This window comes from Curcuma longa, chromosome 10 (genome assembly GCF_044706935.1).
Source record: "Curcuma longa cultivar G26 ecotype Majalengka, Jawa Barat chromosome 10, ITB_CL_G26_1.1, whole genome shotgun sequence".
NCBI lineage: Eukaryota > Viridiplantae > Streptophyta > Magnoliopsida > Zingiberales > Zingiberaceae > Curcuma > Curcuma longa.
The window spans coordinates 4,696,374-4,719,513 of NC_133870.1; the positions used below are offsets into that span (position 1 = coordinate 4,696,374).

General features: G+C 38.9%; 4 protein-coding genes across 4 annotated transcripts; 3 read left to right on the forward strand and 1 right to left on the reverse strand.

Annotated features, from left to right (window-relative positions):
* Positions 1-8: 8 nt before the first annotated feature.
* Positions 9-3,996, reverse strand: LOC141836319 (putative RNA 3'-terminal phosphate cyclase-like protein). Its single transcript, XM_074723784.1, has 6 exons — positions 3,741-3,996; positions 3,476-3,625; positions 1,711-1,892; positions 1,454-1,629; positions 473-692; positions 9-295 (listed from the first exon to the last, which is right to left on the reverse strand). Exons 1-6 carry the CDS (start codon positions 3,943-3,945, stop codon positions 86-88), a joined length of 1,143 nt encoding a protein of 380 aa, XP_074579885.1. The 5' UTR covers positions 3,946-3,996; the 3' UTR covers positions 9-85.
* A 3,406-nt stretch (positions 3,997-7,402) lies between these two features.
* Positions 7,403-8,207, forward strand: LOC141836277 (photosystem I subunit O). The gene is made up of 4 exons (XM_074723722.1): positions 7,403-7,483; positions 7,557-7,635; positions 7,713-7,892; positions 7,969-8,207. Exons 1-4 carry the CDS (start codon positions 7,429-7,431, stop codon positions 8,063-8,065), a joined length of 411 nt encoding a protein of 136 aa, XP_074579823.1. The 5' UTR covers positions 7,403-7,428; the 3' UTR covers positions 8,066-8,207.
* Positions 8,208-12,335: 4,128 nt separating this feature from the next.
* Positions 12,336-12,687, forward strand: LOC141835661 (protein GL2-INTERACTING REPRESSOR 2-like). The gene has a single exon (XM_074723030.1). It carries the CDS (start codon positions 12,352-12,354, stop codon positions 12,631-12,633), a length of 282 nt encoding a protein of 93 aa, XP_074579131.1. The 5' UTR covers positions 12,336-12,351; the 3' UTR covers positions 12,634-12,687.
* An 8,530-nt stretch (positions 12,688-21,217) lies between these two features.
* On the forward strand, positions 21,218-22,127 carry LOC141836644 (transcription repressor OFP13-like). Its single transcript, XM_074724150.1, has one exon. It carries the CDS (start codon positions 21,252-21,254, stop codon positions 21,957-21,959), a length of 708 nt encoding a protein of 235 aa, XP_074580251.1. The 5' UTR covers positions 21,218-21,251; the 3' UTR covers positions 21,960-22,127.
* Positions 22,128-23,140: the final 1,013 nt, after the last annotated feature.

Here is a 23,140-nt window from a genome sequence, read left to right on the forward strand (position 1 = left end):
TTGTAAAGCTCATTAGACAATCGTTAGGAGAATGGTTACGATACACGTTGAAGAATTGGTGATGCTCAATGCAAAAACTAGCAGTTCATGCAACCTTTCTCGATAGGTTCTTCATTCCACACCCGACGCATTTCAGAATCACGGTATTTGTAGTTGGATCTGGTTTTATAACAAATTTGACATCTAGAAAATCTCTGATGTTGCGAAGTGTTTCGATACCGTACGGTGTCAACTTCCCCACGCGAACTTTGGATACGTCTGGAGGGCCGAGAGCGCAGAGGAGAAAGAGAAGACCCTGAGTAACAATTAAAAGGCATGTCAGTCCACAGATCTGGGAAAACAAAAGCTTAATTGCAGTTGTGAAAGGAACTCTGAAGAGCATGGCAGTTATTCTAATTGTTCTCCGATTTTGTTCGCTGTGTTTAGCAAATGTTGTGATGGATTGTTATGAGGAGGAAGTAGCGAAGTAGACCTGGTGTGTGGAATCGACAACGCCCCCCTGCTCTATCTCCCCGAGCAACATTGAAGCAACTTGAACACCAACATCCTCAGGAGGTAACATCTCTGGTTTCTCATAGGAATCCTCCATGGTATCCATGTCCTCAGGTTTTGGATGGCTGATTGCAATATCTGTGGAAATTAAGCAGCCAGTAGTGGTCTCTGCAACTAATGATACACCGTAGCCTGGCGATCTGCGAGGTGGATTATGTAGGAGAATTAAACTAAAAACAAACATCCACAAGAACAATTTTTTTTACAAAAAAAAAAGGAGCTAGCTAGATAGTCCATGTTCAAACACCGAAGCTCAAAAGAACTATTTGGAGTAAGTTCCCTTGAGATTCACTTTGGTTGGAAAACATTGAGAGTGACTTAAGAGGACACGAGCAAGATAATGCCAACGTGAGCTTAGTTAGGGCAGAGCATCATCGATTGGGTGCAATCAAGTGGGCATTGACTAAACTGATAAGTGATCAAGTCCTAAACTGTTCTCCTGTCAGCCTATTACAACTAAGCTAATGGATTTGGGCTGTTGGATTCCAAGACTAAAATGACAATTCTATCTCATTATCTGCCAATAAACTATCAACATCAATGTGCCATTCATCAGCCAAATTGCAGTCACTCCATAGTTGTGAGGTCAAAAATACCAGTTTCCAATGAAATCAAAACCAAACCAATAGTTGTGAGGTGAAAGTTCACATCTTCTTATTGTTGATGTTTACAGCTAGATGACTGAAGGAATAAGAAGCCTGATCTGATGGTTTAACATTACTTAGAAAGAGAATATTTTAGCACAATAACTTCCAAATTTCACGTGCTGCATAGAATTTAACAAATATTCTGAATTAAAAATCACATGCATATCCAAGAACTTGACAAACTATCATAAAAATGATATCATGTACTTAGGCAAACAAAGGGTTACTAGTAGAAAGAATATATATAATTGTACCTTCCACCAGATGGTCCTGATCTATGGTCAGTAAAAATATGAACATCAGGAATGAAGCGATTGAAAATTCCACGCGCTGCATATATCATTCGACTACCTATTTGAGGAGATACTCGTGTTGAGAATGTCACCCCTCTGATGCTCTTGACCATTCCTTCATCAACCCAATGGGCTGCCTGCATGTTTTATTTTTTGTAAATTAACAAATAAGAGGCATGATTTATTACTACACAGCTTATGTATTTATCAAGACTCACAGTTAAGCTGGTTGGGACAATTGGAACTCCTAGAATAATCTCACCACCACCAAGGGGAGGAGCTCCTCGATTCACAATTTTCAACTCCAAACCTTCTAATGGAACACCAAATCGCTTGAGCATATGCAGTGTTGTCGTACGGAAGGTATCAACAGAAGGATCTTTAGAATCATTTGTAATTCCTATTTAAAAGGAAAACTATCATGATGTATTTTTTTCACAAAATAGATCACCATACATTGTTAGTCACACATTAAACATTGTAAAAGATTCATGGGCACTTAACCAAATACAATATAGGTAGTCATGGTATACATTTCTTTTTGTCATGGTTGATGGTGGAACAAAGCACACGATATGATTAGGATCATTAATTAATGAGTAAGCATTCAATGAACTATACTCTTTTTTTTAGGGATACAAGTATTCGAAATAGCCTTGATACAGATTGGTTGATAATTTAACTTGTGAAAAAACAAATGTTTCAATATGTGATGTCACGTTTTAACAAAGGACATAGGCTGTATCTTTTAAGTTATTCTAGTTTGTTGTTTAGTAGAGCTGGAGTTTCTAACTAAAAGATTATACACTGTGATTCCCACTTTTTAACCCGGTGGTCCATAAAGATTCAATGTTGTATTATTAAATCAGGTTTGAAAAGATCCTAGAATACTATCAACAAAAAAACTTGTCAAACTTTTTCCCTTAAATTTACCTTTTTCTACATCCAGTGACTGTTACTTTGCCGATTCGAGAAAAATAGGACACTACCTGGTAGGCATTTCTGAGCTTAAGAAGGCACTGAATACAGGAGATGCAACTAAGACCAGTAAATGATCCTTATGCTATGCTTTTAAATTGAAGGATGGAATTGATAACAACTCTAAACACGAGCATACAGTGCAATTATTAGCCAAATGAATCTCGGAACAACTCAGTATCTTTCTTTGTCAAATATCTATGCTGTAGCAATGTTATTACTTTAGGGTATTTTTATTTTTCTAGGATTCTTAAGTTCATGAAATAGCACAACCAAATACTTACATTTGATTCTAGAGTATTGGTAATGAACAACAAAATCCACAAGTTTGCCTAATTTGCTATGGGGTTGAGCTCAATGCTGAAGTTTCCTTCTTTCAGACTACATTACTAGTAAAAACGTTTTGTCCGTTAACAAGTGATGTGCTACCCTAAGAACAAATTCATATAAACTTCATGTTGATAAAGGATAAGGTTCTTTGCCTAATTGTCAATTGGTTGTTAGAGCCCAATGCAACTCTCCAGGTGTTTATTTGAGCTTGGAACTAAAATTGATGGCACTTTCAAAACTATATAGATGCAATTTTAGTGCTGCCAGTACATGGGAGACCTTTTGTTCATTTGCAATGTTATATAATTAAATTGCAGGTTTGATTTGCCTTGGTCCAATTATCACAATTTAACTTATCGAATTATATCAGTATGCAACAAAATTCTGGCAAGATTTGAACCAGTGGAGTTAGCCAATAAAATCTTATCTACAACTAGTTTCCTGAGCAGAAGATGGCACTAAACTTTTGGCTCATAAGGAACACAAGGCTAGTGCATCAACCAAGTTGCAGGAAGCTAAGAACTAAGGGCCCATTACCAATACATGATAATTATTTTGCTCCTAGCACAAATTCTAGAAAGATGTTTGCTTTGCAGCAGCAAGTTGAAAGATACAATTACTTGCACTTTTCCTTAGAGAGTATACATAGAAAAGAGAAAGAAACAAAGAGTTAACCTTTAAGCGTAATAGACAAGGGCTTCTTCCCAAACAAGCCCAGCAAGATCAGCGGCTCAAGGAAGTAGCCGATGGAACGACTAAGACCGCAGTCATGTACCAAATACTTGCCTCCGACCAAAACTCCCGGCTTATATCTCAGTTTCGTTCCTACCCAAAGCAAAAAAAGGCAAAATTGTCAGAGAAATCAATCCCAACTGTCAATAAAAAAATCTCTGGAAATCAAAGACGTTTAATAGAACAAGACAGGATTTCACGGACGGACCTGTCTCGTTGATCTCGACGGAGCAGTCGTCGGAGATCTTCTCAATAAGGCGGAGCAGGGAGACCTCGTGGGGCCGAAGCCCTGGAGAAGTTTCATCTGAGCGGATGTCTTCGATGAGAATTGCGTTGGTCGACAGCGTCGCCAGGAGGAGCCGCTGCCGGAAATGGCGGCTCCCATTGAGCCTCATGTACGACGTCTTCCCCATCTTCCCGGAGTAAGAGGCTTCTCGGTGCTCGACGCAGCGGGCGACGGCGGGCGGCGGGCGGCGGGCGGCGGGCGGCGGGCGGCGGGGCGGCGGGCGGCGGGCAGCGGCGAGACAGGGAAGAGGATAGGGTTTCGGCGAGAGCGTTATATAGGGTTCTATCAAACCCCCAAACCCTTAACTTAAGCAGGATCCGATCGAACCGGTCCGGACCGGATAACTTGACCGGTCTATTTTTAATATGAGATATTTTCACAGGATATAAAAGTTCTCTCTTATTTTGTTGCGCCAAGTTAAATTAAAATACTATAATATATAATATAATTAATTCAATTCCAACTATTATTTTGATGATTAATAAAAAAATATTTTTTAAAAAATAAATCTTCCAATTATATATATATATATATATATTATAATTTAAATATTCAAATTTTATCCTGTTAATTTTGAAAGTAGCTAATCTCTTCTTTTAAATCTTTATCTATCGAATAAATTTAAAATACAATTTTATACATATTTAAAAATTAATTTTTAATGCATTCATCCTTATTAAAATTTAAATTAATATATTAAATTTTGAATCATTTTAAATTAAAATTAATATATTTATATAAATCTCTTTAATATATCTATACGCTCAAAAATTTTAAATAAATAGAGTAAAAAATTACTTGAATAAATAGGGTAAAAATTTAAAAGACATATAAGGCCATCTGCAACGCGCGTTCATCGCGCGATGAACGCGTTCAACGGCGGTGTTATAATGCCCCACACTGATGTGGGGCGTTAAAAGCCTTTAACACGTTCAAACTCTTGAACGCGTTAAAGGATTGCGGGGTGGGCCACGCTGACCCACCTCGCATGCTTTTTTTTTTTTTTTAAAATTATTTGTTTATTTTTTAAATATATTTATTAAATGGTTAATTTTAACGGCTATTAACAGTTAGTTTAAATTTTTATTAAAAAATTATAAATTTTAAAATTAAAAATTAAATAAAATGGTTAGTTTTTTAACGGCTATTTTAAAATTATAAATTAAATAAATTTTATTTTCTCAACTTTGTAATTTTAATCGTTTATTAATTATAATAAGACACACTCACTTTTTAATATTATTTTTTAAAAATAATAAAATTATTATTTTAAAAGTAAGATTATTATTTAAAATAATAATAATAATTTTAATATTTTAAAATATTTTTAAAATATATTTATTAAATATATATAATTTTAAGATAATTGAGTGGATGGTGGGATCCATAAATAATGAATATTAATGTTAATAGGAATGTGGATGAAAAATATATGGTATTATAATGAATATGTGGTAGTGGATCCTATGCTCTTTAATGAGGTGGAAGACATTATAACGTCCTTGCATTGTGAATGCCCTAATTATTTCATTAAAAAAAGGAATAATATACTTAAAATATGTTATATATTTTTAATATTATAAAAGTTAAAGTACCTCAAATGGGAAATATTGAAATTTCCCTTAGGCGGTTCCGTAAGATGATGAAGAAAGAAACTCGTCCTCCGTGCCATCACTCGGTTTGCCATCCGACGGGCCCTACAAATTGCCTGGAATCTCTGGACCCCACTCCTCCTCTACCAACGACAGCACCACCACTTCCAGACTTCCATTCCAGGCCCCTCTCCAGTCTCCAATTGCGCCTTCTCCCTCCCTCTGCAGGAAACAATTTATAAATTAATTTATAACAACTCATTTAATTTAAACATTGGAAAATGGATTAACTTATCTAATTCCGTGTGGTAAAAATGTGATAATACTCACCTTAGGTGCTCCTCCATGGTCTACCCTAAAGCCTGTAAAAGGATGATAAATTATGATACTGAGTGACTTCCTAGCGGGAGAAATTTATTTCTTAAGAAAATGAACTCAAGGGATTCAAACATTCCTTTGTGTGATAATTTTAAGACTCGAATACCAATTGATTACATTTGTTATGGTTGTAAGGAGAGGGGTCGCGGTTCGTCAAGTCCGAGAGCAGTTTATCGGGTCTGGCCCGGAGCTTCATAAAGCCCGGATCGAGCCGAATCCTCCAGCACCTCAACCCCGAATCAAGTCTTATAGGCTGAATCAGGGGGATTCGGTTAGGACCTGATGGAAGTCCTCCGTAACGACGTCGAATCAAGTCTCACCCTTTTGAACACTCGGAGCCAAATCACCTTGGTTTCCCGAATCAATTAAGTCGATGCAGGGGCAATGGTGCAACGGTAGGACATTCGGGTTGTGACTCATGGACCCGCGGTTCAATCCCCAGCTACGGCGTATTTGTAAGAATTTTCTTCCAAATGGGGAACGTAATCAAAGGATACTGGGCATCTGGATTGACCGTCGTATGCACTTCCCGATTTACCCTGATGATCGGTGGGAAACTTCCGTGTGACCGGACCGGCCACCCCAGAAATTGAGTCCATGAGACTGACTAAGATTTATCATCATTTTTTTCAAGGACATTCCAATTGCAATCCTAACTTTGACCTCTTTAATCAAAGTATTAAATACTTTCTTCTTCTTTCTAGCTTGACCATTTTAATTGAGCCTTCAATAACGTGTAATGAGTCATCAAAGAGTTCAAGAATTGAATAATCTTTGTTGAGTTGGTTACGATGAAACAGAATTACTGAAGTGGACAAGAGTTGAATATCGACGAACTGAGACAATGTCTTCCTCCGTCGTAGTCAACTGTAACTTTTCGATTTACCTCCCTACAGATGATCAGGTGGGGTTGTTAGGATGGTGAATTTCATCTTTTGCTGAAATGGAATAACCTTTACTCCCACGAATTGGCTTAGATACTTCATGTATGAGAACTGCTATAATAAAATTTAGAGATCGATTTTCAACAAATATAAAATATCCAATTGGATGTCATACCCTCTCATACAATGAGACACTGAGCTAGGACGAAGTCCTTCGTGATTTATCATCCGATCACTTGAGATAGTACTAAAAAGATCCATTCCTTCATGTGGCCTTAGCTTAGCCACCAACAGGTATTAGGAAGGGGCCGCCATATATATATAGCAGGAGGACAAAAGTGGCCATCTAGAGATTTTCCCACCTTGATCTTCAAGTTAAGATCATAAAAATTTAACTTTCTAACCATGATTCAAGGTCTAAAGAAGCACTCGATTAAAGAATTAGACATAAGTTTAGGCTTAGAATATAAATTGGACTCTTTATAATCCAAGACAGCGAGTGAAGGGATTTGTAGATCGACTTCCTCTGAGTAGATAAATCCTTGTTCCACTTGTGGCATAAGAAATCTTCTGAAATCCTACGTGGACTAAGGATATATATCCAAATCTATAAACGCAATCTATCTTATCCAATGCATCCACATGTCCTGTCCCCATTCGCCACTCTACCTGCGGTGGATCCTGTCAGCTCTCTATATACACACAATTTCTCACTCCTACCGATCAGTCATCTGCAACAGAAACGACTGCGCAGCCATGGCAGCAGCGACCTCCTCTGTCACAGGCTTGGCTCTTCCATCACTGAACAATGGTAATCGAGCTTCGAGTTCACTGATCGGTTCATAGTTCCACGACACTATAATTAATTAATTCTAAATGGACAGGTTTCCTGAAGCCTCAAGTGGCTGCAAGAGTCTCTCTGCAGCAGAAGCCAACCTCGGGCCCCGGGAAGTTCACCTGCAGGTCTGAAAAGATTTAATGTGAATATATATGATAATATAAGAGTACTAAGACTTGATTGTTGTTGTTGTAAATTGAAGCTTTCCGAGAGACTGGCTCCGCACTGACCTGAACGTGATCGGATTCGGGTTGATCGGATGGATTGCGCCGTCAAGCATCCCGGTGATCAATGGCAAGAGCTTGACGGGGCTGTTCTTCGAGAGCATCGGCGCGGAGCTGGCTCACTGGCCGACCGGACCAGCTCTCACTTCACAATTTTGGTAGCTACAGGATTTAGCTCTTTTCTTTTACTAAAACAGAAAAGAAAAAAGAAGTGATGGGTAAATAATTGTGCAGGTTGTGGATGATCACATGGCACATTGGTCTGTTCCTCACCCTCGTTTTTGGACAAATAGGCTTCAAGGGAAGGACTGAGGACTACTTCGACAAATAAGAGACATATGATCTGTGTATTATGATACTTTCTTTCTTTCCTAATCTTCTTTGTCAGTAATTATGTGCCAATTGTGATTTCTCAGACCCAAACCTTATACTTATCGATCGACCCATCAACCTTTACTTTCTCTTTAGAATTAGTTTGATCTTGTTGGATGTCGGTGGAGGGCGCGGAAAGATCATGTGAGGATCATGACTCATGTCTACTGGTGGCCTATTAGGCCCTCTAGATCATGAAGGTAGGGAGGAAATTCGTGTGCTTGTGACTCGTTGAGTTCGGCTAGAAGAACTTGGCTTGATAACTCGGCCAAGAGGTGACTCGGCTCGATCAATCTAAGGTATCATTACCGATTAATGCAGACAAAGAAATGAATCGATTCTTTGTTAATCCTGCAATTAATCATCTTATGCCCACATAATGGCTCTCACATGGCATTCTTAATTTAATCACTCCTAAACTACACATAGTACAAACACATTACTGAATCCACTGTTCATCTAAACATTATTGACAATCCACTGGACCACCATAGAAATGAATCATGATGAATGGTGGGAGGAGTTTAAGAAGACTTAATGCTGCATATGGTTGTTTAATAACAGAGGACTTTTTTTTCTGATGATTAAAGAACAGTACATGTTCTGGCGTCCATGAATACGAAGAGCATAACTCCAAAAGATTTAGATGAGAGATTATAATTAACTAGGAAGAAGATTAGTGATAATTAATCTGCACATGGGGAAAATCTAAGCCTCTGGAAATTAAAACCATCTCGGCTAGCTGTTTGTTTGACTCTGCAGGGGTACTGCAAGAACAAGGTCAACCTTTGTCACAAAAGGCCAAATTAAACGAGTGAAGTCGATGAATGCCTATGACAATTCAAAAGATTCCTTGTCATTTATTTATTTGTATATCAAATGAAAGCTGATCATTCATTGATGTAACCACAATTGCGCAAGCTCATAGGAGAACATATGATGTAATGGTTAAACCATTGATACATTCTTCTTGGTAGAATTAGGGATGATAATTTTCTCTAAATCCAATAGAAGATCAAATATTTGATCTGAATAAAAGAGAATATGAAGAGATTTTTTAAATCAAAAATAAAAAGTAAATCTGATCTTCTCATTCTCCTTCTCCTTCTCAGCTTCTCTCATCTTAACCTACGGATGTTTCTTCTATTTTTGTTCAATTATATTTTTTATATGATTAATAACATATATTAATTCTAATATATGTTTGTTGAATAATGATAGTTAGATAGAATGAAGAAAATTATTAATATAGAGAATATTTGATCCTGGATGGATGAGGATAAAAGTTGAATATATGATAGGATAGGAGGGAGATGGAGTGAAAATAAAAGTTGAATAGCCAGTGGAGATAAAGATGAATATAGAGATAGATATAATAAATACCGATGAGGAAGAAAGGATGAAAGATATATACACTAATTAAAATTTGATCCATTGCCAATACTAGGTAGGAATTAAACTGAGAACTAAGAATTAAGTTTGAGGAGTGACAATAAAAAAACTTTTTAAAAAATATTATAAATTAAATATAAGCAAGACAAGTGGCGTTTGAAAATTTCACTTTTGTCATATATAAATTAGTCTTCTCATAGTGATCTTAACTGAATTAGATCTGGATTGTAGTGGAATAATTTATCAAAATATAATATACAATTTAAAAAAAATATTATATGTTTATCTATATTAATATATATCGAGACATTATTTTGAATAAATTAACTATTTTTAAAATTATAGAAGCTAATCAATAAAAGATAATTTGTGACTTAATTAAGCTAATTTTTCTTACACCAAAGCCTCACTTGCTCATTGTTTCATCCCACTTCCATGTTCTTTCTTTGTATCTTATTATTGTCACCATTATTCCGACTGGATGTCGTGGATGGTTAAGTCATCAGTCAACGAACGATCCGACGTGTGCGACTTTCTAACGGATCGGAGCTCGAGGGAGAGGATGATGAGGACCTGAAATGCACTTCAACAGAATGTGAGAATGGTGCCGGGAGAGTCCAGCAGGTTACTCCGACGCTCAAATTAGTATTCCATGAAAGGAAAAATAAAAATATTGAAAAAGAAGAAAAAGAGTTCAGAAAGTCGAACCAGTTAACAGAGAAGAAGAAGAAGAGTCCCCCTTTTTGAGAAAATCTTGTTTGGGATTTATATAATCGTCGAGAGGGCCTCCCCACGTTTGCTAGAGCGGTATCATTATGTAAGTGTATGAGGAGACCAAATCTGACGGTCGTTGATCGCTTTTGTTTCTTTTTGGCATTATGTGTAGAAGAAAAAGGATATTCGAGGGGACCAAATCTGACAACCTTGTAACCGCCCTGATTATTCTGCGATAATCACTAAATATCCCTACTTCCGTTTGACGTTGAGAGACTTGGATGAGGCTGGACTGAATGAATGGCTGAGAGACTTGGATGAGTGAACTGAGAGACTTGGATGAGTGGCTGAGTGGTTGAGAAACTTGGATGAGTGACTGACTGGCCGAAAGACCGAATGACAGAGTTGCCAAGTGGCAGAAGTGACCAAGCTGACAGAGCTGCTGAGTGGCAGAGTGGGTGAGCTAACAGAGTGGCTGAGCTGCCGAGTTGCTGAGTGGCCGAGCTGCTGAGTTGTCGAACTGCTGAGTGGCAGAGTAGCTGAGTTGACAGAGTGGTCGAGCTACCAAGCTGTCGAGTGGCAGAGTGGGCAAGCTGACAGAGTGACCGAGCTGTCGAGTGACAGAGTGGCAGAGTGGCCGAGCTACCGAGTGACAGAGTGTGCTGAGTGGCCGATCTGCTGAGCCGTTGAGTGATAGAGTTGCCGAGCTGTCGAGTGGCCAAGCTGTCGAGTGGCCGAGTTGCTGAGCTGCCGAGTGGCCGAGCTGTCGAACTGCCAAGTGACAAAGCTACTGAGTGGCCGAATGACCGAGCTGCCGAGTGACAGAGCTACCGAGTGGGACCTAGCGCCGAATGATAGAGCTATCGAGGTGGCCGAGATGATCGAGGTTTGCACATATAGATCTTCGGATAAATTTTATTTTTTTCTTGACTTTTGACTCAATAGATCAATTTGATTTTTGACTATATGTGCCACGTAGAAACGGTATAATTCCGCCGCATCAACCACCACCCTTGAACACTAGCTATATCTTGCCTCGCCACTATTCGCATGGGAGCGGTGGTCGTCGTGCTTGGCAACTGCATCCTCGCGTCTACCATTGCATCTGTCGACACTCGCCGCCTCATTTCATCGACATTTCTATGTCAAACACTAAGCTCACTTTACCACTAAGTGACACTATTCATCCCTCACACCGAAAGGTAAAATCAAGATTTTTTTTTCACATTAGAGGAGGGATTCCATTTTTAGAAAAAAAATATAAGCCATGAGTGGATCTAAGTTTTTGTTCACATTAGAGGAGCGGATGGGATTCCTTTTTTAGAAAAAAATATAAGCCATGAGTGGATCTAAGTTTTTTCCACATTAGAAAAATATAAGCCATCGGTTAGCCGTCACATCGTTTAGGAAATAGTGAAGATTATAAAAATCTAACGAAATCAAAGTCAACCACACGCTCACAAAACAGATGAGAGACGGTTCACCGATGCGGGCGGTAAATAAGTTAGTTAACTCAAGTTAAATTTTATCGTGTTTAAATTTATCAATTGATAAAATAATCAACTAAAATTAAAATAAATTAAATTATTAAAATGATTGTTAAGTTTTTAAATAAACTTTTATCATATAAACTTATTTACTAATTATTTTCCACCCTAATTTCCACACCATATTTTTTAAATTCCTATTGCCTTTCAATTTTCTTTTACCGACAAAAATCAATATCGAAGAAATTGAATGCCTGGCACGTTACGGTTGCCATGCTTACTTAATTTTTATTATTATATATTATTATTATTATTAATTAATTATTTTTTATTATTTTGTCCAATCCATTTTGATTTTTTGCCACCAGTTGACCTCCACTAGCGATCCATTATACTCCTCCTATTAACAACGCCCTTCGTTCCGGCACCTCCATGTTTCTTATATATATCAAGCTTTGCGGTGGCGATGGTGTTCAAACTTGAGCATCTCCGGCGATCCTCCGACCATCTCCCTCCTCGGCCGGCTAGCTTTCGAGGTTTTAATTGATTTGAGCTGAAAGGTAGTGTGTTGGGTTTAATTTGTTGACGTTAATTATTGTGAATTGTGGTTGTTGATTCAGGAGATTCAGTTGAGGATCCGTTTGACGGCGAGATGAGTCGCGACCGGAGAGGGCAGGAGCTGGACCTTAAGCTGAACCTGTCGCTGGTTCCTGCGCGCGGGGAGGCTTCGAGGAGGAGGAGGGGGGCGGCGGCGGAGAGCGAGGAGGCGTCGTCGCCGAGCTCGTGCTTGTCGTCGGAGGCGGAGCAGGGGAGCCCCGAGGAGGCAGCGTCGATGGTGGTGGGCGGGTGCCCGCGCTGCCTCATGTACGTGATGCTCTCCGCCGCCGACCTCCGCTGCCCCAGGTGCGGCACCGCCGTCCTCTTCGACTTCTGAGGCGGCGGAGGCGGCGCCGCCGCCAAGAGCAGCATGCAGGGCTGCAAGAAGAGCAGGGCATGACGTGGAGCTGATTCATGCTGACTAAACTGAAACTCCTCATTTCATTTATAGCTTCTTTTATTAAATTTTTGCTTATAGTTCTTTCCTTCTCTTCAATGGAAATCAAAACTAAAAAATAAGTAAATTAAATCTACTTGAGAATTTATCCCTCTTCTCCTCCTTATCTTAGTTCTACTTGAGACTTTCTCAAACAAATTTTTTTTTAAAAAAATATTCTTTTAAATCCTAAAATTTGGACACGAAACAATGTCAATGCTTTCTAATTAACTAGTGCCAAAAGATAGTGTATCGATACATCAAGTTACAATGACTTTTGAATGAGGCTAGGCATTGGTCGTCAGTGCTACAACCAATTGGAAAGGAACAGGAACTCAGGTGTGCACCGCAAGTCGACCGAAAGGCTAGTTGAAATCCGAAGAGAGGATCTCCTAGTCGAGCCATGTAGGCGACCACCTCGCACCGACTAGGAAACCCTTTGTTAAGAGGTGGATTGTTGATCGCTTTGAATTGCATTAACTAGAGTTTACTTTGAGCTCAAGTTTACTGAAGCATTTTATCAAACATGAAGGTTTGCCTTAGTCATCCAAGAGCCATGCATACGACAAAAGCACTTAGAGAAATAATAAAAGAATCAAGATTCAAATTTTAAATAGGATGAATACTCTGAAAGTCAATTTTTGAATATAAGTTGTACTCCGGATTTATCTACTACGGTTCCAAGTGAACATATACTTATTTATATCTAAGAATATTTTGAAAATACTTTTAGGTTTAGTGATGAGCTAATTAATTACATATATATTTATTAATTTTTAGAATATAAAAAATATAGTTTTGAATATTTAAAACAATAATTGTTCAAGCCATAGATATGTATGTCCATTGATTTTAAATTTTATTTATATACATAAAACATATAGATTATGTCATTATAATTCTATATTTTCTTTTATTTTTTAGTTTTTCAATATTCAAAAAGTACGTTGTGTAAGTACTTGAATACTAACCTTGCAGTAAAAGGATTTATATTTGTACGATCTAATCCATTATCGAAAATCAATTTTGAACTTGCCCTAACATATCTTTTGATACACGAAATGCGATACACTGAAATGCAGGAGATCAGGATCATTGTATCTTGAAATCTTATATTTTAATTAAGATATATATGTGTTATATGTTGGTGCAGTGATGCTCCCAAGTTTGATTTATGATTTTGATATGTGCATGAGGTATGCAAAGACTTAAAAGGGCATATAAAAACTTAAAAGAGTTTGGTGATTCGAACTAATCGAGTCAATTTGGTAGATGACTTGATGCAGTCAAGTTGATTTGTTGGATGACTTAATGTATTCAAGTTGGTTATTTGGTAGTTCAATGCATGGCTTGAATACCTAAAACAAATGTGGATGATAGGCGAGGGGTGAAAGATGGCATGTTGAGCAAGTTTGGAGAACTTAGCTAATTTAAGATACCGAGTGGTCGATACAGGCTGTATTTTATGATGTATCCAAAGGATACCACTTTAAAGTAAGGTTAGAGAGCTTGATGTATTTGTAGAATTAAGGGCCTAACACAAAGTAGATTCTAGAGTAGAGGTAAGTAAAAGTTCGGTTAAATCGAACAAATCAATAGAATTTAAAATTTTTATTTCAAAATTTTAATTTTTTTTCCTAAAAAATTATTTAATTCGGTTCAAATTTAGTTTTAAAATTCTTTATTCGATTAAATCGAATAAATTATATTAATTAAAATAAAAAATAATCGATAAATTTCTAAGTAAGTGAACTTATAAATTTCTAACTAATGGATAAATCTCTCATAATACTTAAAAAATTTAGTTATTTAGGTTAATTCGATTTTCGATTGAATTACTTGATATTTTATTTGTTCGATTTGATTGGTTTTTATTTGAAAATTCGATCGGTTCAATTTCGATTAATTCAGTTTAGTTCGATTTTAATTGAATACTCAATCATATTCAAGAGCTAAAAAACATTGATATAGTTGAAGGCTTAGATTTAAGAAAGTTGTGATAAATTATGAATGATGCGTAATCTTGGACTTGGGCTTTCATTTTTGGACAACATTATCAAAGATGATGAGTATAACTAAGTAGCCCCTGAGACATAGCTAAGTTGGTTACGACGACTTTATGCAAACTTGTAGCGAAGAGGGCAAGAGTTCAAACATCCTGTCGAAGCCATTGCAATACCCTCCTATGTCGTGACCAACTGTAGTTTCTCGATTTACCTCCTCACAAATGGTCGTGGGGCCGATCGTGTGGGGCCGAATCCAATCAACTAGAAGGTTAAGTAGTTAAGTGACAGCAACTTTCAATCTATTATCTACGTAGTTGTTGGTTGCCCAATTATTATTTATGCCCTAGTAGTTGATTAGAGGCGACCAAAATAGAATCGTTAGGGCAACATCTATAAAAACTCCTTGAGAACTTTGAATCGCAAGAATTTCATTCTCCTTTGTTATTGTACTAACAATGCTTAAAGGTTCCCAAGGACTTGGATAAAGTTGAAGACTTTACCCAAGAGTATAATTTGTATCTTAAATGATGTGGTGGAGACGACAAGGGCCATATGGTGGTCAGGATTCGATTAACGTAGGAGTCATGTGGCAAGTCAACGTAGAGATCATGAATATCTAACCTATTGAGTTGGTTCGACCTGCCAACTTTCTGTGTGCCCGACACAAGTGCGCGAGTAAATTACGCTCCCAAGTGCTCAAGCAACTATACTCGAGGGTGATGATGTTCCCGAGTGTTTAACATCTTGAGCACTGTGACATCTCGACACCATAGGATCCTCGAGCACTATGACATCCAAGCACAGTAATATCCTCGCATGTTTGAGCTCAAGTGGATAACATCCCCAAGCACTGTAGCTTCTTAGGCACTGTAGTGCTCGAGTACTGTAGCGTTCGATTCAGTTTTGATGAATTCGGTTCGGTTTTAACTAAATACTTAGCCCTACATCTCCAACAAGCATGAGTTCGATTTGTTAAAGACCGATTCAGTTGAACAAAATGGATCCAAGAACAACTGACGCAAAACAAAGTCAATAGAAGAAAATTTCACAGGAGTTACCTCATCCCTCGATCTCATATCTGAAGAACAAACATTCTAGTTGAGATTACAAGAATTTTATGTTGTTACCTCTTGTATCATATGTGACAAGTAGAAGTAACAGTTTTACCATGTTACTTCTCGTGTTATATGTGACAAGTAGAAATAAGGTTTCCGAACCATATTAAATCATATTTTAACATTATCCATATTTATTTTATTATTATTTTTTGCATCATCTATAGTTAACATGAATAGTCAAACACACATCAACACCCGTGATCATTGTACTTATAATAAAGTTATAATTTTAATGTCAACTATTCACTCCTTCCCCCTAGATAGGTGATCATATAGTCCGGGGCATAGGTGAGTTGGTTACGACGCAGCAGATTTGCAGAAGAGGGCAAGGGTTCGAATCCTGGCGAAGCCAGGCAATACCCTCCTGCGTCGTGACCAATTGCACTTTCTCGATTTACCTCCTCACAGATGGTCGTGGGGCCGACCGTGTGGGGCCGCTAAGGTGGCGGATCCATGCAGAAGAAAAAGTGATCATATAGTCATTGTACTTACAGGAAATTTATAATTTAAGTATCAACTATTCACTCCTTCCCCTCTAGACAGACGATCATAGTCAAGGTTTTATTGGGTTGCAAGAGTGCAAATATAGTCTCACATCTAAAGTACATGAAAAAGATCATGAGATTAAAAGGATGGAAAGTATCTCCATTAGTATGAGGCCTTTTGGGAAGAGCCCAAGAACAAAGCCATGAGGGTTTAGGTCCAAAGTGGACAATATCATACCATTGTGGAGATATTTTGATTCCATCGGTACTAACAAGTGGTATCAGAGCGAGACCGCTCTTCACCGGACTAACCGTCGGATGAGTCATGATCAAGATCTAATCATGTGGTTTGAACCTTAAACAAAGGAAATGGGTGCTCCCGTATCTGAATCAAGAGGACCAGACACCAGGTGAGAAGTCCTAGTAGGTCGGGTCAAAAAGTCCTAGTTGCGACTAGGTGGGAAGTCATAGTAGGTCGGGTGGACCGAGGGACAAAAAGTCCTAGCTACGGCTAGGTGGGAAGTCATAGTAGGTCGGGTGGACCGAGGGGCAAAAAGTCCTGGTGGGTCGAGGATTCAGACATCAAAAACGACGTTGAGGGGGGCCTGTGGTCCTTTATTTGAGGGGGGATTGTTGGGTTGCAAGGGTGCAAACATAGTTCCACATCTAAAGTACATGGAAAAGATCATGGGGTTAAAAGGATGGAAAGTATCTCCATTGGTATGAGGCCTTTTGGGGAGAGCCCAAGAACAAAGCCATGAGAGTTTAGGCCCAAAGTGGACAATATCATACCATTATGGAGATATTTTGATTCCATCGGTACTAATAGGTTTAACTTAAAGTGATAGTAAATTTGAACAAACCTCAATCAGGATATATATTTTTTGATGTTCTTACACCTCAATCAGGTTTAACTTTACAGCTCAAAAGTGAGCACAAAATCAAATTTCAACTCGTATATTATCCATCTCAAGTTTTTATGAACTAGCCAGTTGACTCTAGCTAAGATCGAATGATTGCTATGTATAAGGTCAAAACTAAATATATAGTCGTCCCTCCAAAGAATTCAGTTATCTCGACAATATTTAACTATCCTAAAGATTGGTTTTTCATGTCATTAATGCTAGAACTAAAAAGAAAATATTAAAAACAACCACCCATGAAGAACAATCCATGTGGCCATTTAATTTGACTCCAAAATAAAACAAAAAACAAGCACAGAAAATTAATCAATTCCATACTTTGTCCATGTACATCATGATATTGATTGATTCAAACCCTAATAAAATATGGTTGGAGTGTAGAACTTCCCAATGAAAGCCTTATGCACCCTCACCCAATGCCCCAAAGAATCAAAGCTTGGCTGTCCTATCCATGATTATAAGTATTTCATTGTCTTTGTCCCCTCTGAGCACAGGGCACTGTATATGCTTCAATCAATTGCACACATATATGATTGAAAATGAGGAGAAGACAAAATTAGGTGAAGAACTTGTAACCTAGCCATAGGGAGCAAGCATGATCATCTATGTGATTGGTGAATTTACTCTTTACTCAAGATCATCTATAATCAAAATAATACAACTTCCGCATAGCGATATTAAGATTTTATCTCATGTGATGTATATATTTGGTAATCTAGATAATCCTAAAAGTGATCGGTCTGGTCTCATGAAAGTTGCTCATCGACCATCAGGATAAATTCGAAAGCGTACGTAAGTGGTAATTAATCCACATAATGGTCTAGCGGTCCCAGTGATTCCAATGCGAGAGATAAATTTCTAAATTGAACCCCGAGTGCTAGAGAGCCCTAAGATATGCTTAGTTTTTCAAACTTGTCAGGTGTAATAAGGTAAAATTTGAACCTTTATTGTTTAGGGAGCCCACCCCACCACATGTGATATATATGTGTACCATGAAGGAGTTGTTTCATACTGTTGAAGTAGATACCATTAGATTTAGTTTAGTTGGAGTAGTGGCATTTGTGTCAAAGATGAGAAGAAGTTTGATCTAATTAATTAAGTTAAACTTAAGGTCTATATTGTTTGATCATATTGCCATGATAGACAAGGGTTTATAGCCTATCTGAGCTTTAGCTCGAGGGTCGATGACATTGAGAAGAAGGCTACAACAACGGGAGAAAGGAAGAATATGAGAAAAAGAGGAAGACAAAATCTCGGGATATGAGATCAGCTTGGGATCAACCCGGGCAGATCAGTCGGACTAGCTCCGCCCTTCATGATAGATAAGATAAATTAGCGCGTGTAGTGCGCTTAGGTGACACAGTTTATCTTAGGACATCGATCAAAAAAGCAACTACATCAATTGACTACATGTTGATGGAGTGATATGGGTGGATGTACCTTTACGATTGAGTAGCACCATCGACTCAAGGACATAGATTAGATAGCTCTATGGAGTATAGCGGTGGTGGAATATGCCAAGGGGTGAATGAATATTATTCTAGAGTACAACGTAACTTTGTAATTCGAGAGAATATATAGTGCAACAAGAATTGAGAAAATATATTATACAAGGAGTACTGGAAACAGATTGTTTGTTTTAGTTTATATTATATACTTTAATTTTTCTCTCGCTTTAAATTCTCTCTTTAAATGAAGGCCTATTCCAAACCATATTAAATCGATCGCTTTTGCCTTTCATTGTATGTTTGTGTTCTACTAAGGAAGACGCGCGAAGCTTCACCAATGGGCTTGCTGGTGTAACATGCTGTAAAAACCCTAACATCACAAAGAAAATGTAGGAATATTATTATCTCAAAAATAAATTCTACACAAGGGAGTAAGAGAATGATGTTTTTATGCACTCTATCTCAAAGATAAATAAAACAATTGATCCGATTGAGATTAGAAGATGGACCGACTTTTGAGTATGTTGCAGTCGAGTACTTCTGGTGGGTCGGATGTAAATCAAGTTTGCTCCTCGAGGTTGATTTTTCATTGGGTCGGTAGCAAGTAGGTCGGTAGTTGTCGGTCGGCAACTCTCGAATTGACAACTATTAGGTCGGCAACTGTTAGGTTGACAGCTCTCGAGTCGCGTGCTAGCTTATCGATCATCCTCTACGGGTTCGGACAACGCATGAACTCCGGGACACTTGGTGAGAAGATGTCTAACTCATGTGAAGATTTCCAACGACCGCGAATTCGTTAGGGAAATTGAGAACACTAGAAATGAGTTAGAAGAGAGGCCAATGGGGACCTTGGTGAAACCCCTTCAATGCTTAAGTTAGACCCTAATGATCAAAAGGAGAAGAAGAATAAAATGAAGAAAGTAGACAAGTGAGAGAAAATTGATGTATACATACTTGTGCCAGCGTGATCAAGTACCTTTTTATAAAACCTTAGGAGAGTGGGGATACATCGGACACTTTGTGCACTTCCCACACGTCAGCCCAAGTCCTTGGATCGTGTTCACTCCACATTTTGCACGTATGCCCACATATTGAGGATGAATCTACACACACCCTTCACTCGTCCACCTATATAGCTGAGTCTCCTGTCGGGCTTAACTTGAGTCGGCTTATAGTTGTGCGGCTCCACCTTTCGGTCTGTGGGCTTGATCCGAGCTCAATCTTGAGTCCAGTTGGCTTGACCTAGGCTCGATCGTGGGTTGGGGTAACTTGAGCTGAGCTCGACTATGAGTCGGGTTGACTTGAGTTGATCTCCATTGAGTCAGTTTGGTTGCCACAATTTGAGTTGACTTGACCCAAACTCAGTCTTGTACAATTGGCTCTGTGTTGATCGAGTCCTGGGCTTGCCACGTGACCCCGATCCGTCATCTACACCACATCAACGATTATTCATATTAATTTACTATCAATTCAAAAGTAAGAAATCAAAGCATAAAAAACAACTCAAAATTTAATTTTTTTTTTCTAGATTCCTTATCTGTATCACTTGTGATGGCAGGAATTTACTCTGTATTAATTCCAAAAGTACAAATTCAAATCTACAAGTGGCTCGCAGTGTAGTAAACTCTAACAAATGATATCAAAATTAAAGAAATTATATCATCATCCTCTTGGGTGTGGTGCAGTGATAAAATACTCTAAGGAGCAATAAAAGAATCAAGATTCGAAATACAAATAAGACAAATACCTTGGAGATCAACTTCTAATTAAGTATGTATAAGTTATGCTCATAATTTACTTAGAACATCTAATTCCTTCATTCATTTGAGCAAGAGAGTTGGTCGAGGGAGTAACAAATGCTATATGTCATCTCAAAATCTAGTGACCTTCACACAAATATGGAGAAACCACCCTTCACTTTCTCTGCGAGGCATGTAGCCAAAGCAAGGATCTCGCCAAAAACTTGGGATGTCAGCATCAACAACTGCCAAACACAGTCCATTATGAACATGCTTGCCTAGTTTCTATCTATCTGAACACTCTGAGAATTAGTTTTCCCCACGAATATTTCAGGAGAAATGAAGCTCAAGATGGCAACGAATCCTGCACGACCCAACAGCAGGTTACTGTTCTCATCGATTTGTTATTCAGTCAGTTAAACAAGAACATTAAGAACAGGAGAATATGTCGTAAACTGTAGTGAGTAAATTCGAAGAGAACTGTAATTTACTCACTACAGTTCTTGCAGCCACCAACCCTAAACAAGTTGTCTGTGTGTGATTAGTGGAGAGATAATGATGTGTCATGGGCATCATTAATGCTCATGTGGCGTGGTAAACAGAGATTAAAGCAGTTGTTAATTAGGGAAGATTAAGGAGGAGCAAGTGCATGTGTTATTTAATATTCAACAGTGGGATGAGCCCACACCGTTTCTCTCACCTCCTTCGTGAACATGCATGGTGAGTTTTTAAAGCGGAGGAGCTCGAGTTTCCTAGCTCGCCTCTGTTAATGGGCGCTCGACGCGCGCCTCGAGAGCCTAATGGGGAAGAAGCTCGGCTTGGGGGCTCTCTTCTTCGGGTTCAGGGACTCGCCGAGGCTTTCTGCTCGCCTCTCTCCGCCTTCTCCTTCGTCTTCCTCCTGGGCTTGGCATTCCTGCAAACGCCCCAAGACCGCCTCGTTCCGTGACGGCGGCGCCGGCGCCGGCGTCTTTAAGACGGTGAACTCGGTCTACCTCGACTCCGACGACTCCTGCTGCACGACCGACCACGAGCGGAGCTTCTCCGCGGCGGAGTCGTCGGAGACGATGGTGCGGCGGCTGCGCTCCGACCGGCTCTTCTTCGACCCGGGCGGCGACACGAGCTCGATCATGGGGGAGGCGAAGGCGGAGGTAGAGGCGGCGGCCGAGGAGGAGGCGCCGTTCGACGACAGCGTGGCGCTGGCGCTGGATTCCGAGGACCCGTACAGGGACTTCCGGCGGTCGATGGAGGAGATGGTGGCGGCGCACGGCCTCGGCGGAGACTGGGAGCGACTGGAGGAGCTACTGGTTTGGTACCTGAGGGTGAACGTGAAGAAGACGCACGGATTCATAGTGGGAGCCTTCGTGGACTTGCTCGCCGCCATTAATGCGTCCTCCTCTTCCACTTCCTGCTCCTACTCCTCCTCCTCCGCTTCCAATTCCTTCAAGATTGAAGAAATAACAGAGGAAGACACCAACGAACCATGTTCTTCATCATCCTTAACTTTGTAAACCCATCACAGTGTAAATAAATTTGCTAGATCTTTCTCATTTCGGCTATTTTTTTGATCGGAGAAGACGCATCACTGGTTCCACCAGATCACGGCGACCATCGCCGATCGTAGATGTTCTTGTCTTGCGATTTCTCTTATGAAATTGTTGTTGTGGTTGCAGATTCCTTGGGTGTTCTTGATGTTAGGTTTTGCAGGACAGCAGGATTTATTAAGCTTTTATGAAACAGAATCATACTGAACTGCTATTCATTTCCTGTTGCTCTGTTTCTGATTCATAAATAAAAGTTGGAAATGCCAGAAACTGCATTGTCAAGTACTTTAATTTTCTGCTGCAAAATCAAACTGAAATTAGCAGATCACTTTTCATGTTAATCATGATAAAACCCTGAAAAATCTTTTTTTTTCTCCTTTTTTTTCTTCTTATTTTCGTTCCACGTGTTAGGTGGAGGGAGGAAAAGATAGGGAGTTCTACTGACGCAATGCATCACCACATAATTTAATTGGTTTGGATGTGAACTCGATTTGATGGTTCTAAATTGTTTTAAATAATTTATCATAAATGTGGAAGATAATTGTTCATAAAGATATCCAGAGCTTTGATTTTGACATGACAACAAAACATAGAGCTTTGAGACTTGAATGAAATACAATTGACACTTGAATGCACATGGATCCATGCATGTTTTGCTCATTAATCCATATAATTATATAGATTATTTATTACTTTACTTGGAGATGGATCGATCGATCGGGCAGATATAAAATTGGATTCTTGTCTGTAGTTTCAACGCGAGAAGCTCTTCTAAATCTTGCAATTACCTCTCATTAGATTCAAGATATCTAATAATCATGCATGTCGAGAAGGCCAGCTGTGAGATGCAGATACCCTCCCTCACCAACTAATGCTCTACTTTTCTAAATTTTAGTAAAAATAGAATCCGTCATTCCAACCGTTCTACACGATCAACCTCACGACTATCTATAAGAAGGTAAATCATGAAACTGTAGTTGACCACAACGAAGGAAGACATTGCCTCCGCTTTGTCGAGATTCGATCCTTGTCTACTTCAATAATTCTACTCCGTTGTAACCAACTCAATTATACCCCGGGGGCTTCACTTTTCTAAACACTTCTACAGAAGATGGAATCCGTCATTCCAACGGTTCTACATGATCGGT

Bases quoted from the DNA above. Each gene is read 5' to 3' on its own strand.
- LOC141836644 (XM_074724150.1), top strand. From the start codon at position 21,252: ATGGGGAAGAAGCTCGGCTTGGGGGCTCTCTTCTTCGGGTTCAGGGAC.
- LOC141835661 (XM_074723030.1), top strand. From the start codon at position 12,352: ATGAGTCGCGACCGGAGAGGGCAGGAGCTGGACCTTAAGCTGAACCTG.
- LOC141836319 (XM_074723784.1), bottom strand. From the start codon at position 3,945: ATGGGGAAGACGTCGTACATGAGGCTCAATGGGAGCCGCCATTTCCGG. The intron at 1,630-1,710 runs GTGAGTCTTGAT...TAAAACATGCAG, and splicing joins TTGTCCCAACCAGCTTAACT to GCAGCCCATTGGGTTGATGA. The intron at 296-472 runs GTCTACTTCGCT...ATTGTTACTCAG, and splicing joins TTGTCGATTCCACACACCAG to GGTCTTCTCTTTCTCCTCTG.
- LOC141836277 (XM_074723722.1), top strand. From the start codon at position 7,429: ATGGCAGCAGCGACCTCCTCTGTCACAGGCTTGGCTCTTCCATCACTG. The intron at 7,484-7,556 runs GTAATCGAGCTT...CTAAATGGACAG, and splicing joins TCTTCCATCACTGAACAATG to GTTTCCTGAAGCCTCAAGTG. The intron at 7,636-7,712 runs GTCTGAAAAGAT...TGTAAATTGAAG, and splicing joins CCCGGGAAGTTCACCTGCAG to CTTTCCGAGAGACTGGCTCC.